The 17,548-nt window shown below is 38.3% G+C and overlaps 1 protein-coding gene across 4 annotated transcripts in view; it reads right to left on the bottom strand.

The window, feature by feature from the left end:
- The window catches only part of CTNNA2 (catenin alpha 2), a 1,104,880-nt gene that overhangs the window by 965,288 nt on the left and 122,044 nt on the right, over window positions 1-17,548 (bottom strand). For all 4 annotated transcript variants that reach the window (XM_045827749.1, XM_045827747.1, XM_045827750.1 and 1 more), the window contains exon 2: window positions 4,375-4,481. In XM_045827749.1, the coding sequence (XP_045683705.1) occupies window positions 4,375-4,476 (102 nt within the window). In that variant the 5' untranslated portion in view covers window positions 4,477-4,481. The remainder of the gene's footprint in view (window positions 1-4,374; window positions 4,482-17,548) is intronic.

Here is a 17,548-nt window from a genome sequence, read left to right on the forward strand (position 1 = left end):
GAGAGGGAAGGGAAGGAGAAAGAGAGAGAGAGAGAGAAATGTATTAATGTGTGGTTGCTGGGGGCCGTGACCTGCAACCAAGGCATGTGCCCTGACTGGGAATCAAACCTGCGATGCTTTGGTTTGCAGCCCGCGCTCAATCCACTGAGCTACGCCAGCCAGGGTTAGATGTGCTATTCTTTAGATGAACCAAGAACAAAATCAAAGTATAAATAACTATGAAAATTTTAAGAAATAAAAATAAATGTATGCATAATATTGTGCTTGCCCATGCCATATTCACTCCTATCCTTCTCACTGACTTATGCATATTGCTTTATGGCTAGTATGAGTCTGATTATATAGCCATAAAAAAAAAGAAAAATGAAAATTACATTTACTCAAATTTACTTTATACCAGGTATTATGGTTAATCATTGTCTCACATAATCTGTATGATAGGACAAAATATACTGATACAAAACAGGAAGTGAAAATTAGGAGGCTAGGAGAAGGTAGTCTGCCTTTAACTGAGCCACTCGATCATTCGGACTCCAAAGTACCTCCTGAGCCAGTCCTTCGCAAGCCATCTATGAAAAAAGACCATATTTTTGCTATTTCAATAGCTTACAAAAATTTTGTAAAATACAACAAAATAATTTAAACATTTTTAAAAATATAACTCCAAATTTTATTAGATTCAACAGACATAAAATTACTCCATAAAATTGTCATAAAATGTTTAAAGCACTTATTCTCAATTTCGGTGCTTATTGCAGACCAATAACAAATGATTCGTGTATCAGGCTTAGTTCACAGATAACAACCTGAGTAGCCAACATACTCCCAAATCTAAGGGGCTATCAATATTAGCTATGTCTTTAAAAATTTCTTACAGGGCTAATGGGATTATAATCAAATGAAAAAATGCACATAAATTAATTCAATGTTTCCACAATTACATACAAAAGGTATACTTCCTAATCCTTAGAACTTGTGAATATGTTACTTTAAATGGCCAAAGACTCTGCAGATGAAATTAGGTTAAAGATCACGAGATGTAGAGATTATTTTAGAATATATGGGTAGTACCAATGTAATCAAAAGGGTATTCATAAGGGAGAGGTGGGAGAATTGGAATCAGAGAGCAGGTTGATGGCAGAAGCAGAGGTCAGAAAGACAACCTGAAGCTGCTATGCTGCTGGCTGTGAAGCTGGGAAAAAATCACCTCAACCTCAACCAAGAAAAGCAGGTACATTTCAGAAGCTGAAAAAGGCAAGGAACTTCTTCCTTAAAGACCTAGTCCCACCAACTTGATTTTTAGACCTTTTGACTCCTAGAACTATATAATTAATTTGTGCTGTTTTAAGCTACTAAAATCTTAGTAATTTGTTATAGTAGCAATTGGGAAATACAGACTTTGGTAATGAGAAGCAGGGGGCTGCTATAACAAAAACCGAAAATATGGAAGTGGCCTTGGAATTGATCATGGGCAGAAGCTGGAAAGATTTTTGGAAAGCATGATAGAAAAATCCTAGATTGCCTTGATCAGGCTGTTAGTAAAAATAGGAATATTGAAGACCCTGCTGGTGAGGAACATAATAGAGAAAGCCCATACGGTCTTACAGAACATCTAAATAATTATAAATGGACTGTTAGCAGAAATACAAATGACAAAGGAGATGTTGGTGAGGGCTCAGAAGAAAATGAGGAACATGTTACAGGCGTACCTCAAAGGCACTGCGGATTTGGTTCCAGACTGCCGCAGTAAAGTGAGTGTCTCAATAAAGTAAATATTGCAATAAAGCAAGTCACACAAAGTTTTTGGTTTCCCAGTGTATACAAAAGTTACATTTACACTATAATGTGTTTAATTAAGTGTGCAATAGCAGTATGTCTATAAAATATGCACATCTTAATTAAAAATACTTTATTGCTAAAATTGCTAACAACCATTCAAGCCTTTAGAATGTCATAATCTTCTTGCTGATGGAGGGTCTTATCTTCAATTTGTACATAACAATATCTGCAAAGTGCAATAAAGCAAAGTAAAATAAAATAATGTATGCCAGTATCAGAAGTTGGAGGAAAGGAAATCTTTACTACAGAGCAGCAGAAAGGTTAGTGAAATTATTTCCTACATTTATGTGGAAATCAGAATTATAAGTGATAAACTTGGAAAAAATTCAGCTGAGATTTCTAAAGTGAAGAAGAAGTGGCCTGGTTTCTTCTTCAGCTCATAGTAAAATGTGAGAGGAAAGACATAAATGGAGGGAAAAGCTGTCAGGCTTAAAAGAACTCAGAATTAATGATTCACACAATTCTTAGCTTACACAGATTGCAAAAGGCACTAACATTAGAAGACTCACTATCTCTATAGAGAAAGCCAATTGTGTCTGATTAATGTTTGGTTAGTGCCTTGTAAGTTTTAAAAGCTCAGAATATTTTGTCATTCAGAAAGCTGTTTGAAGAGCTCAGGAATGCAATTCACGGATCCCTTCAGCCGTTTCAGCAGAGGCCAAACAAAAAGCAGTTGAGATTATCCAGAAAAGTTCTCTGATGTAGCCCTTTTTCTAACAGAGTGAATCTCAGAGACATATAGGGGAGAACCACAAGTGTTTTAAGAATGTTGTATCAGTAGATAGAAACACTACCAGCTTGGACTGAAAGAAAGAAAAAGACTAAAATTCAAAATGGTGGCTGGTCTCTCAAAATTGTACCAACAGGAAGAGCACTGGTAGAAACACACAGCTGAAAATATGTGATATTCTTAAGAATAAGGAATAGTAATTAATAGGAGGAAGAGCCAGGCCCAGGGGCAGAGCCTCAAGCCACAGAGATATATCCTCAGGCTTTGAAATCTGGAGTTTCCCCAGTTGGATTTCTAAATTTCTTAAGACTACTAACCCTGTTTTCCTTTCACTGTCTTCCTTTCCAAATGGGAATGTCTGTTACTATTACCACACGCCTGCCCCACCAATGCATTCTAGCAGTATATAATTTGTTATCTAATACTTTCACAGTACACAGATAGAAAGGAATTTGCCTGGAGGATGAGTTAAAACCAGAACCTTACCCACACTTAATGTAGATGATTTAGCTGAAGTTGAACTTTTAGGCTGATGAATGTAGATGTGATTCTAGACTTCAGATGACACTATAGTAGGTTGAGTGTTTGGGGGATCTGGGATGTAGTGAATGATCTGCATGTGGAAACGATGTGAATTTGTGGAGGGCAGAGGGTAAGCTATAATAAAATGAATAATGATCCCCTCAAAGATGTGCATGTCCTAATTCCTAGAAACTGTGAATATGTTGCCTTAACTGACAAAAGAGACTTTACAGATGTGATTTGGCTAAGGACATTAGAAGAGGTTATTCTGGAACATCTGGGTGGATCCACTGCAGTAGTGAGAGTCCTTATAAGAGGGAGGCAGGAGAAGGTATGAGAGCAGAATTATAGGAGGTCAAGGAAAGATTTAATGGTGCTATATCACTGGCTTTAAATATGGAGGAAGCAGCCAAAGAAGACATGTGGCCTCAGGAAAGTAGAAAAGGCAAGAAAATGGATTTTCCGCTAGAGCCTCCAGAAGAAATACAGCTCTGCCAATACCCTGACTTTAGGACTTCTGACCTCCAGAACCATAGAAAGATAAATTTTTGAAGCTTTAAGCCATTAAGTTTATGGTACTTTGTAGCCATAGAAAACAAACTGAAGGGCCTCTACTTAATTTAGTATAATATTTCTCTACAAATATACTATGAAATATAATATTTCTCTACAAAAAATCTCAAATTTTTATATTCATAAATTTCTAATTTAATATACAAAGAATATGCTTCACAAGACCTTAAAGTTAACTTTCTCAATGTAAAAATCCTGAAAATATTTTTTCTGTGTGACAGTCATCTTGTCACATTATGGCAAGGTGACAACCCAAAAATGGAACATGTCATCATTCCAACATGATGCAATCTCCCTTGTAAACTAAAGAAGTAATTCAGTAAATAATATTTGCTCTGCAGTAGCTGATACAGTTCTTCCAAACTGTGCACTAGCATCTGAAAGTATGCTAAGAATGGTTTATTTAGGCTTTGAATCCATTACTTCAAATTAGAGTCTCCTTCACTAAGTCCCTGTCTTCAATTATCTCATCAACTTAATTTTAAAATTCCTGTGAAGAGTCTTATAAAAGGCATTTGAAATCCTATTGGGCAAGAAAATTGTCCGTAGTTCAGGCAGTAATCAGCATTACGGCATGATTCATTCACTCTTAAGGATTTCTAAGTTCATGGACAGTCGTGATAGGAATGCCGACCTGTCATACAGGAACACACGCACATAGCACAGCAGTAACATACACTTGTAACCAAGTGTTTCAACACACCCCTTACCTGTGTAACGAGTGGCTCCAGAAGCCTCTCCACTGTTAGAGTCCGGATTTCCAAACTTTTGGGGTCCCATTTTAAAATGATAGGTGACGTTGCCGAAGTCATGCTCCCTAAGGAAACACACGTCAGTTAGAAATAATAATCACTGAAAGAATCTGTGAGTTTGACCATTCAAAATAAGTAATTCACCAAAACTGAGAAAATAACTTGAAGATTATCTCTCTGGTCCAAACTTGTCAAGTTAGATATGGGGGAAATCAGGACCAGAACTGTGTGAGGTGGTGATGTTGGAATCAGATGAGAAAGTACAGATTCCTGAAGGCACCTGTCTGCATTAGACAAACCCTTGGGACCTGACTGACACTGAAATATGTTACCCAATATTCAGTACACATATGCATGGACAGTGCATGCTGGAAAACATGTGGGCCTTGTCCTGGAGTAGCTTATAGTTTCAAGGTACAAACAACCAAGGCAAGCAACATCTGTGCCTCAGTGTAGCCCAAGCTGTAATCGAGGAATACAGAGAAGACTAAGGGAGAACTGGGAAAAGGACACTAGAGTCACTCTGAGAGACCAAGACTTTCAGGAAGCACTGCAAACCTACCAGTGAGGGACCCTGTGAGGGTCATGATCACCAGTGAGGGACCCTGTCTCATAACAAAAGGTCACTGTATTTTCTTCACATCATAACTGACCACTGATAGTACTATACTCCCTGTGGCAGCTGAGTTTCATTCTTTGACAGAGGAAAGATAACTTGCAAACTGAGTGGTGATGGTTCTGAAATTAGGTTGCCACTGTTTATTTGCTCTCTGATTACTTGCTGCATTTACATTCTTGTCTCATAAAATTAGTGTCCAAAATGGTTATTTATTTCATTCTAAAGCAGTCCTTTCCACAGAACCACTGATATGCAGGTAGCAGCTTCCCACACAGCAAGCAGAAAATGTAGTCCTGGCCTCAACAGAATAAATTATACATTCCATCAGGAGTGTGCTTCTCATAGAGAACTTGACAGCTCTATGCTAAATATATTTCAACAACTAACCACTGGGCATGCAGCCTTAGGTTGTACAAACTGAAGCTGCATCATTTGCTTTAATACTATCATAAATCAAACTGTTCATAGCTATTCTCTTCTTTTGAATCAATGTCTCTACTCAATTCCATCCTTATAAATCAATACAGGTGATTATTTCTATTAGGATTAACACTACAAAGAAGGTCTATCACAATAGTCACATACCTCTTTACTGCCCTGCTACAGCAAATCCTTTTGCAAATAGACTCAACAAATTTGCTTCAGAAAAAAAAAGGCAAAGACACAGTGTGCTGGTATTTTACCTCTCTCCAAATGCCATGTTTTAAATAAACTAAGGGTAGCGATCCAACCTATGGACCAATTTAGATTTAGGTTCCTTCACAACTACAACATTTGGCATGGATAAGCTGCCTGTCCTCCAAAAACCTAAAAATACTTTGCATATTTCCCATTCACACCACCAACTGCTATACAGCAGCTCTCTGACTTGCATGCAATTCTCCTGCTGGCCAGCACACCTTCCTGTGCTGTGGCAGGATGAAGGTGCCAAATTCTTCCTACATATGCAGATTGTCTTCATCCTTGATAAGGCCAGAACTAAGTGATCTTAGTCCAGTATTTATGACACAGTTATTGCAAGTTCCTACAGAAGGTCCCTGAAGATCTTTTTCAAACTGATGGGATAATGCATGGCATAATAATAATGGTACACAAGGAAACCCTGTGACAAAGCTAGATTGCTAGTCATGAAGTCATTTGATGTGAAAGTGAAAGACACTGAGTTACAGTGTATAGAGAACTACCGTTATTAATTACATGGGCATGCTTATGTGTATAATCTGGCAGACCAAGGTAGACACACACAATCTGTTATGGATGCTCCAATGTATAACTGTGAATGAATGACATGCAAAAAATGCAGAGGTGAGTAACAAAAAAGCTGGGGCAATCACAGCAGAGACACTAATCTAGCAGGCATCAAGCAGAAATGGAAGACATTGCAGAAAGATTGCCCACCAACTGTGACCCAAGAAGCAGAGTTAGATCCTTGAGTCCCAAAGGCCACAGATGCCTTATAAATCTAAAATGAAATATACAAGAGTTGTTGGGGAAATCACTTGACTCAATTTATTCTTTTGGGTATCAACCTTTCCAGGCCCTTCTTGTGACACAGATGAAATTCAATAACAAAAACCAAGGAAAAGTTATACAACATTAAATTGTTGAAGGAAAAAACCTAGTCATAGAAACTTTAAATGTACTTTTTCCAATCATGCACATTTTGATATGGTTTGGACTGAAACTAGGATTCTCCTCTCTATCCATTTTTAAAATTAGCAAACACCAAAAGTATGGGGCGGAGGGGGGACTCTAAAATCTTTACCCCTAAACCCGAAGGTAGATATCTAAGGCTCCTGTAGCGTTGGCTCTGAGGAGCATTTAGCTTCATGTTAGCTATTGAGTATCAGGTAGAGGAAGGTGAGAAGCTCCTTTGGCTGCAATATTTGAGCTGGTATAATCTTTGTAATCTATTGCACCTAGAAGAAGCATTTATGTCCTGCTACATTGGGCACACTTGATTGATTTCTCCTATAGGTATTAAACCTTGTTTTAGAAATGTTTCTCTAGCAAAGCCTTCAGCCAACTGAAATTGCATAAAAACAGAATAAAATTGATTCCATTCCAGGTTAGGGACAATCATAACCTTGTAGATTAATCCATAGATGATCTTTGCCTCCAGAGTGCAAATAAGGACAAATGATAGCAGAGAAAAAAAAGAGTCAAATAACCTCTACAGCAAAGAAATGGGGCAACAGTGATCAGTAAGTAGAAATAACACTTTGGTATATGGCCCCTGTGACAAGTATGCACAGGATTACTGACTCCCAGACAAGAATGCCATCCCACTTACACTTTTATAAATTATGAAAGCAAGGAAAACACATTGGCTTTTAGGGTAGATTGGATGGTTATTCAGTAGTCACTCCCCTATCCCTCACCTCCATGAGAAGAGAGTACTTCCCTACCCCATTATATTGAGCTTTGGCCAATGGAATTTCAGGAAATACAATGTAAGTAGATGTTTGAAATGGTCTTGCTTAGTTAGACTTGCCAATTATGCTACTGTCTTGTGCCATTACAGTCACAGAGAAACCCCTGGTCCAAACAGGAAAGAAAATACATGAAGCAAACCCAAACCCAAGCTAAAGCTGGAGACAAGCCTGGTTAGCCAAATCCCAATCAAACCAAAGACATGGGATCAAGAAATAAATGCTCACTGATATACAAGTTCTGCCCAGAAAAAGTCCCGCCACCATTAATATAATGAGAATCATTTGTGCAACATCAATGGCAGCCAAGGAGAGTGGACTAGAATGTGCATGTGCGAACAATGGTGACTTCACTGTATTAGTCTGTGGGGGCAGTAGACACCGCTGAGTGAGCATGTGTACTGTGTGGCCATCTCATTCAAAATGGCTGAGCAAATAGAGCGAAAATCTGCATCAAATTTTGCATAAAGCTTGAACACGCCCCCCTGGAAACTATTCGGATGATTTAGAAGACCACAGCCAGGGGCAACTGGTGATTGGCAACTTCATCACAACAATGCACCTGCTCATTCATCACATCTTGTACAGAGATTTTTGGCAATATAGCAAATCACCCAGGCGACTCAGCTCCAATACAGCCCAACTTCTACATTTTCCCAAAACTAAAATTACCTTTGAAAGGAAAGAGATTTCAGACCATCTATTAGATTCAGGAAAATACGATGGGGAAGCTGATGACACTTGGAACAACTGTGTGAGGTCCCACAGTGTCTACTTTGAATGGGACTGAGGCATCATTGTCCTGTGTACAGTGTTTCTTTTATCTTGTATCTTCTGCAGTAAATGTCTCTATTTTTCATATTACATGGTTGGACACCTTCTGTACAGACCTTGCACATCACTGAGATTTTTGTCATTATCTGTTATTCAGCAATAGACACACATTAATGTCAAATAGATGTTTGTTTAAATTGAAGCCCTATAATTTATCAAGTCTGTGATGCTGTCCAAATTACCTACCCTTTCCAGGATTCATTTGCCTCAAATGGAAAGTCAGAATGACTATTCTAAGTCTAAATAACTTAGTCGATAGAAAACTTTTCTGGAAATACTAGTTATTATTGTTACTGTTACTATTTTCTACAACAAGTTTATTTTTTTGCAATGCTTTATCTCTAGGAGGAATAAAGAAACACCCATTAAAAACAGATATCCATATTTATACCCCTTTTTGTGGAACAACCATACTGACTCAAATGAGAAAGCAAGAGAACAAATCAAGTCTGTAGCCTTTTATTTTTCTAGAAATGGCTTTTGGGATATTGATTTTAAGCTGGTTATTAAGAAACAAAAGATGCAGAAATAACCTTTGACCCTCCCCACTTCCACTCATATTAAGATTGAAAGACCTGCTCCAAGGAGAGAATCTCAGCATATTGGGTTTAGCATTAGACAGGAAGGTTCCAAAGAGAAGCCAGTTAACTGGATTCCCCATCCCATTGTTTCTGAAGTGCCTGGCAGGAATTTGTCTGCCTTATGTGTGCTGTTCTTTTTTGCCTACTTGTAAACTGCCTGACTTTCCCCTTCCAAAACCCCATCACTGCCCTTTCTCCTCTGTTTTTAATTGCATATAATAAGCCTCAACTTCCTAAAGCCTCATGAGGTCTCATGATGGATGGAAACCCAACTATACATTCATGTAACAAACTTTGGACATTTTTCTCCTGTTAATCAGTCCCTGCTAATTTGATTATTAGTCCAGCCAGAAGAACTTAGAAAGTGGGAAGAAAATTAATATTTTTGTTCCCACAACACATCTCAAGTTGACACCACACATCTGTGCAAGTAAACACGGTCTGCTTTGCTCACAAGATATTCTATATAAAGCAAATACATTTTTTTCTAAATGATTCAATTTTTTAAAAAGCATGAATTTTATGTGCTTTTGGTAGGGAGACTTAGAATACTGACTGAACATAGTAAAAGAGTGAAAAAAAGGGGGTTGAGAAAAACAAAACCAGACATCAATTTTTACAAGTCCAAGAACAAGCTCTCAGCAATTTACTTAATCTCTGAGAAGATTTTTCTTCTTGAAAAGCACCAAATTGCATATCCATGAAAGGTGGTATAACACAGCCTACTTGGTAATACCTTAGCACTTTCGAACTCTCTCCGTGGAGGTAAGGAAGAGGCACAGGTTAAGATGCTAGCAACCATTTGCTACTGACAACATAAAAAAAAAGCAAAATCTGACAAAAAGAGTAAAACAAGATCCCTTATGTGCAGCCAAAAGTCAAGTGCCTTGTCCCTTTTGACAGTGTCCTGATAAATAGAAAATCTCTCAAGGTTGGCCATCCCAAGGGACACCTTCAAATGGCAAGTATGTTAACTTAGTACATAATTTACTGCAGAAACTCCCCTTTCCAGATATTCCTGGAAAAGGTCTTTTGAACCCTCTGCCTCACCCAAATTCTTACCATTCCTTCTACAATGGTTCTTTTGCCAGAGATGGTCCAGGATCCTTTCTAGTTGCCAGGGGACCACCTCAACCCACCTTCCCCACAGGGCTTCAGGTTCAGATTCTCCTCATGGAACTTTCTCTTCACCACTGAGCTAGCTTTTGTTGATAGGCAAATTCAGAAGAAGTAAATGACTGATAGATAGTATGGGTTCATTTACCTATCTCCACACAAAATATGTTGAGTCATTTACTTAATCTAAGCTTCAGTTTCACCCTTTGTAAAACAAGGATGATAATAACCTTACATAATTCATGAATGTGTTCTGAGAATCAATGAAATAACTGCATATGAAAAGTAAATTTTCTTTGTAATGATGACTGCCTGATTATCACCCTAGCCAGGTTGAGACACCCACTGGGGTGGGGGCAAGTGGAGATCCCATAAGACAAGACGTTTGAAAAGAAAGTTTTGTTGAGAAAATGAGAGGTATGAAAAAAAGAGAATTTTCTAAATTTCTTCAGCATTTCAAGAATAAGGTATAGAAACAATGAATCAAACTGTTTCTTTCACGAGGAATAATACTGGCTAATGACCCAGCGATATTATTATCTTCCATTTACAGACAGGGAAACTGAGGCATAAAACAATTGAGAAAGTTGCTCAAGGTCACAAAATTCAAACCTAAATTGCTTGGTTTTAGAGTGTATGCTCATAATCACTATGTTACTGCTTGTAAAGAATAATCCCTAGGCTTAAGTTTATGCCAGCATCACCATGGGGCTCTGAACCCCATGCCACAAAGATAGAGACAAAGATGGAAATAAAAAAAAATCAGGAGCCAGCCCCTCTAGAGAATGAGAGAAAGGGAGGGGGAGAAAGAGAGAGAGAGAAAGAGGATGACAACAAAGGAATATTAGATAAGATTAGGGAGACACAAATGGCAGGGCCTCTGGCACATATGTGGAGCCATGGGAAATGGGCTTCACTTACTGATAAGGTTGGGCAGGTCCTAAGTTCCAGTTCCTCCAGCCACCTTTGGTCCTCTGTGGTGAGAATGAGATGCTGACAATGAGGCTGGAGATCGAATAAGCAACATAGAACACTGGCAAAGCCAAGAGAAAGACCCTATGATGAGCTATTCAAAGTAACCAAAATTTTGGCCCCCTTATGTTACACTTGTGAATATGTTACAGTAGATAGTTAAGGGGACTTTGCAAATATAATTGAGATTACTGACCACTGGATCTTAAAATAGGTACATGAGCCTGGATTATATAGTTGGGCCCAATGTAAAACTGGGCACTTAAAAATAGGGTTTTCCTGTCCACGGGTAGAGGAAGTGAAGCAATCAGGGAGATCCATCAAAGATGTCAGGTGAAACCAAAGAGGAAGGCAGAGGGACTTAGATTGTGAGGAGGACTCAACTCACTCTGCTGTTGCTACAAGGAGCCACAAGGAAAGCATGAAAAGGAATGTCAGTAGATCATGGGAACTAAAGCAAACTCTGCCTGGCAGTCAACAAAGAAATGGGGACCTCCATTGGAAGTAGATTCCAGTCTCCTCCACTAAAATACACAGCCCCATCAATACCACCATTTCATCCTTGTGAGATGTTAGGCAGAGGACCCATTCAAGTCCACCTGAGTTTCTGACCTTCAGAGACTACAAGCAAATAGACTTATGTTGTTTTCAGCTGCTAAGTTTCTGGTAAATTTTTGCAGGTAGCTCTCAATTGGGCATCACAACAACCTCGAGGATGTGTTCCTGCACAAATTGTCGGGACCTGTCCACAGAGTTTCTGACTCATTAGGTCTGGGGTGTATTTAAAAACCTGCTTTTGTGCTTTGATTTTTTTTTTTGCATTTGTAGTAAGTTCACAGATGATGCTGATGCTAGTGGTCCAGGAACCACACCTTGAGTATCAGTGTTGTAAACATCAACCACAGTTGTGCATGACAACCCAGGAGCAATGGTCAGGATGATACAGACCATCTCTGCATACACTGCTGATTAAACAACACCCCTCTTATTACAGTTATCACTGTAATTGTTGTTATCTTACTTTTTGAAAGTTACTTATGCTTTTGGGGGATCCAAGACCTTGAAGTGTTTTTAACAGGAAAGTGGAATGCCACATCAAAATTGCACATGGGCTTTTTAAAAAATTATTATTTTTTTAATCCTCACCAAAGGATACATTTATTGATTTTAGAGAGAGAGGGAGGGGGAGAGACAGGAATATCACTCTGAGAGAGAAACACAGGTTGCTTCCTGTATGGGCCCCAACCAGGGATTGAACTTGCAACCTAGGTACATGCCCTGACTGGGAACTGAACCTGCAACCTTTTGGTGTAGAGGACAATGCTTCAACCAACTGAGCCATCTGGCTGGGTCAAAATCACACATGGTTTTTCAAACCACACCCCAAAGTTCAAGTAGCTACCACAGAGAAGACACCTTTTCTTATTATATTCATGGCAATAGTAGTGATCACTGTGAAGAATGTAAAGCAGAGGTCAAGAAATACTTGCTTAATAAAGAATAAATGTTTCCAAAGAAATCTTGTTTCTAAATAATTGGGAATTGTTTGAGAGATAGAAAAGTAAGTCTTCCAATTATTTTATCTGAAGTACAACAATATTTCAAATTCTCTATTGTATAATAATAATAATAAAAATAACAAAAAAGGCACCTATTATTCAGGTGCACTATTGTAGGAGGGGCTTTTTTCTACAATTGAGGAGAGTATACGTGAATGTGGGCATCACAGGCAGGAGTAGGAACTGAGAAACAAAAATAGTGAAGGAGGCATTTGATTACCCTTTAGATACCACAAGAGAATAAAGGACACCCTGATTCCCATCAGAATATACTTTCCCAGAACAGAGCAGGTATAAATAGAAGAGGAGAGAGGGTTATTGGGTACTCTTCCTGGTGGTACCTCGAGTGTGGAAATGGCCTAATCTAGTGGCCCAACTATGGGCAAGTCCCACAACTTTGCTAAATTTAAGCTTATTTCCTCTTATTATACAAGGAGAGACCCAAATAAATGGAATTTATTTATTAAAAAGTGTGTATTTATTCTCACATGTTTAAACTTCAGTCACCTTCAAAGTACTCGCCATTTGATGTAATACACCTATTGAGACTTTTTTCCATTGCTCAAAACAGTTTTTGAACTTGTCAATTTTGATGCCTTTTAGTGTTTCAGCTCTTACACATCGGCAAACATTTCCCTTTGAAGACTGTTTTCATCCAGGAAAACAAATAAACAAAGAAAGTCACATGGAGCAAGACTGGGTGAATAGGGAGAGTGGGGCATAAGGTTCATGCCATCTTTGGTAAAAAACTGCTGAACACAGGACTGTGTAGACAAGTGTTGTAAATCACCCATCATGAAACAGGCAAACGCATTGAGTCTTCCAGAGTTCCGGCCAAGATGGAGGCGTAGGTAGAAACCATTTGCTTCCTCACACAACCAAAAGAAGAAAAACAGCCAATCTAAAAATCAATAAACAACCAGAAGTGCCAGATAATCAAACTGCATGGAACTCAGACAACGACGGAATTAAAGAAATAGTCAAGCAAACCAACCAGACCAGTAAGAGGGCAGATGGAGAGAAACCACAGCAAGGCGGTGGACTGGCTAGGTTGGGCTCACTGAAGAGGAAACTAAGGCTCAGAGGTGGCTGTGGGAGAAATTCCTGTTTCAGGAGAGTTTGTTGAAAAGTGTACTGGAGACAAGCAGATGAGCTGCATTGTTCCCTCTCTGGCCCCTCCCCCATAGGCAGTACTGCAGGGCAGCAAGGAGAGTTGCCTGGCCCTGGTGAATACCTAAGGCTCCACCCCCTTACAACTTAACAGGGGCTCTGAGCCAAGAAATAGGGCCAAAATGAAAGAACAGTACAAAACCTCAGAAAGAGAGCTAAGTGAGGAGGAGATCACCAACCTATCTGATCGAGAATTAAAAGCCCTGGTAATCAGAATGCTCGCAGAACTGATTGAGCTTGGTCGAAAAATGAAAGAACAAATGAAAGATACCAAAAATGAAATAAAGCAAAATATTCAGGGAACTAACAGTGACAGGAAGGAAACCAGGAGTCAAAGCAATGATTTGGAACATAAAGAAGAAATAAACATCAACCAGAACAGAATGAAGAAACAAGAATTCAAAAAAATGAAGAGAAGCTGAGGAATCTCTGGGACAACCTGAAATGTTCCAATATCCGAATTAGGGGAGCCAGAAGGATAAGAACAAGAGCAAGAAATGGAAAACTTATTTGAACAAATAATGAATGAAAACTTCTCCAATCTGGTGAAGGAAATAGACTTCAGGAAGTCTGGTAAACCCAAGAGTCCCAAAGAAGTTGGACCCAAAGAGGAACACACCAAGGCACATCATCATTAAGTTACCCAAGAGTAAAGATAAAGAGAGAATCTTAAAAGCAGCAAGAGGAAAGGAGGGACTTACCTAGACAGGAGTGCCCATAAGACTATCAGCTAATTTCTCGAAAGAAACCTTACAGACAAGAAGGGGCTGGAGAGAAGTATTCAGAGTCATCAAAGGTAAGGCTCTACATCCAAGATTACTCTATCCAGCAAAGCTATCATTTATAATGGAAGGACAGATAAAGTGCTTCCCAGATAAGGTCGAGTTAAAGTTCATCCTCACTAAACCCTTATTATTTGAAATGTTAAAGGGATTTATCTAAAAAAAGAAAGATTAAAAGTATGAACAGTAAACTGACAACAAACTCACACCTATCAACAAATGAACCTAAAAAAAACAAAAGAAAGGAAAACAATGGAAACAAAAACTAAGCAAACAATGAGAATAGGAACAGAATCAGAGAAGTGGACGTGACATGAAGCGTTTTCAGTGAGGAGAGGAAGAGGAGGAATGGGGGGAAAAGTTACAGGGAAGAAGAAACAATTAATTAGTAGGCATTAAAGAGACAGGGAGAAGTCAAAAATGGTATAGGAAACAGAGAACTCAAAGAACTTATATGTACAACTCATGGACATGAACTAAGGGGGAGGATGATGGAGGGTTAGGGGGTGCAGGGTAGAGAGGAGATAAAGAGGGAAAAATTGGGAAAACTGTAATAGCATAATCAATAAAATATAATTTTTTAAAAAAGAGTCTTCCAAAAAACTCCCTGAAGCCAAACACAGCCTCTAACAACAACACCAGTTTGTACACTGATCCAGATGGGTTCCCATAACTCACCTCATGGGGGAAGCCTATACTTCAAGGGGCCGTTCCCCAGAAGATAATTTGGGGTGTTTTGGGGTCCCCCCTCATAACAAGTCTGTGTATGTCCTCTACACAATAACAGTTCAAAGCTCTGGCTCAGTGAACTGAGAGGCGACCTAAATGCAAGTCACTGCTGCAATTACAGGATCCATCAACATTTTTATTCAAAATTAAGGTAATATGTAATTTCCAACTGTTCTTTGTTATTACAAAGGAAGGGGGTGGGGCAATGATCTCTGCTACTGCAAAAGAGTTTACCCCCAAGTATTAAAATATCTGCAAGATCTCAATTTATGGTTAACCCATACCTTTTAACAAAACACCCAAAGAAACACTGCTGAAAAAAATATAATTGTAATAATTTTAAAAGGCTGTAACAGTACTTCATGTCTAGGCATAAATCCTTACTAAAGAATACCTTAATTTTTAAAAAAGCACACATTAAATAAGTATCAAACATTATATCCACTTCAAAGCCTCTTATTTCTTCTATCTGAATAAATAAAACTGCACCAGAAAAAGGAGTACACAAAGAAAGATCCTCAGCCTGAAGACTTTCAGAATGACAAGTTTAGACTAATAATACATAGCCTACAGCTTGCTGATTAAAAAAAGAAATAACCATGTCCATATCTTAGTGAAATGAGTTTTTATACTTACAAAAGCATACTCATAAAATTTAAAACTACTTGCTAACTTAATAGAAATTCACTACTCCTGGAGAATGTTAATTGAAACTCAGTAATTTGAAATTCAGAATGAAAGCTAGTATCTGTCAAATCCATTTCCTTGCTTTTCACTACATTCATAGCCTCATCATTTAAATTCATTTTGGAGCATAAACACATTCAATCTACTTCTAAATTACGGCTTGTTTTCCACTCGAGTATGAACATAAGTGATAGCCAGGTAGGCAGTGCTCACTCTATGTGCAGTGTGAAGGCTTCCAAAGTCCCACCAAGGACACAGTTTTCAAAACGTACTTGACCAAAGGTTAACCTTGCTCTACCTGTCCCTCATCCACCAGCAACAACGCAATGCACATTTAGGCAACAGATTTCAACAACCGAAAATATAAACCATTAATATGTTCTAACAGCATATTCTGAGGAATTATCATTATAATCCAAAAGTAATTTCAAAGTATTTAATAAGAACACAGCTTCTTTGGCGATTAATTTACCCTGTGTTCTTCTAACCTCCCGTAAATTAGAATTTCACATGTAATGGCTATATAAGTCCAATCTTCAACAGAATCTCAACATTTCATATTCAGATTACAGCAAACTAACCATCAAATTGCTCTCATTATCTTTAGCTCTTTAGTATAATTCAGTCCAAATTACTTATGCAAAACATTCCTTTTCTAGGGGACCAAGATGATTGCTTAATTCTTTTCTCCAGTAAATCCCAAGTCCTCTTTGTAGCAAGGCCTGCATTCAACTTTCTGACCATGATCTGTTCAATCTTATTTCCTTAAAATCAGTCTTCTGCCCCAATCAGGTTTGGACCACATTATAACACAGGGTTCACACCACTTCCCAATGTCCCCACCAGACCCCTTCCTTTTTCTCCCCCACTATCCAAATACTGACATTCTCACCTTGTGTCTTCTCCGTAACCCCTCAACTGCTCCTGGATTTATAGTCAGTAACAGGAGATCTTACTGTATTCCTAACTGGCTCATTGTTAAGAAATTGTCATTAGTTTTATATAATCCACCAGATCATAAACTCATCAGGGCACAAATCAAGATTTTACTTTGTTACTCTCATCTGTAGAATACAATAGGTTGTCAGGTCCTTCACAAATATTTGATTAAGTATGCACATATAAAATATGCTCTAAATATCTAATTCTTTTCAAGTATCAATTTTTCATATTTTTAATAGTGGTACCATTTCCCAGTAAGTAATAGTTTTAAAAATATCTTTCAGACAAATTTTAGATGTATTCTTTGTGTAATACTAGAAACCTAATACAAATGATATCTTGGTTTATTTAGAGAAGTAATTTTTATATTCAAGTTTCTTTTATTTACTTATAGGTTTTAAAATACATAGTCTCAATATTACTTTAACTGAATCACTAATTTTTATGCATTATGCTTTAAAACTAGGTGTGAATTCTGTTCAGGAAAAACTAACCCGGGGCTTCCTTCAACAAACTAGTGAGATCTGCTTTGAATTTGATTCACTGCCCAGTTCCACATGAGGAGCCTTCTGCAAGAATCACATGAGCTCTGCAAGTTGGCCGCAGTACTTCTTAGGAAGACTTCCATCTCCTCATTGACCCCAAATGCCTTTGGTCCCCAAGGCCTACCTTCCCTTTGTCTGAATTCCACCTAATTAGGATGACTACC

Source organism: Phyllostomus hastatus, unplaced genomic scaffold (genome assembly GCF_019186645.2).
Source record: "Phyllostomus hastatus isolate PE091 unplaced genomic scaffold, TTU_PhHast_1.1 phas_scaffold_78, whole genome shotgun sequence".
Taxonomy (NCBI): domain Eukaryota; kingdom Metazoa; phylum Chordata; class Mammalia; order Chiroptera; family Phyllostomidae; genus Phyllostomus; species Phyllostomus hastatus.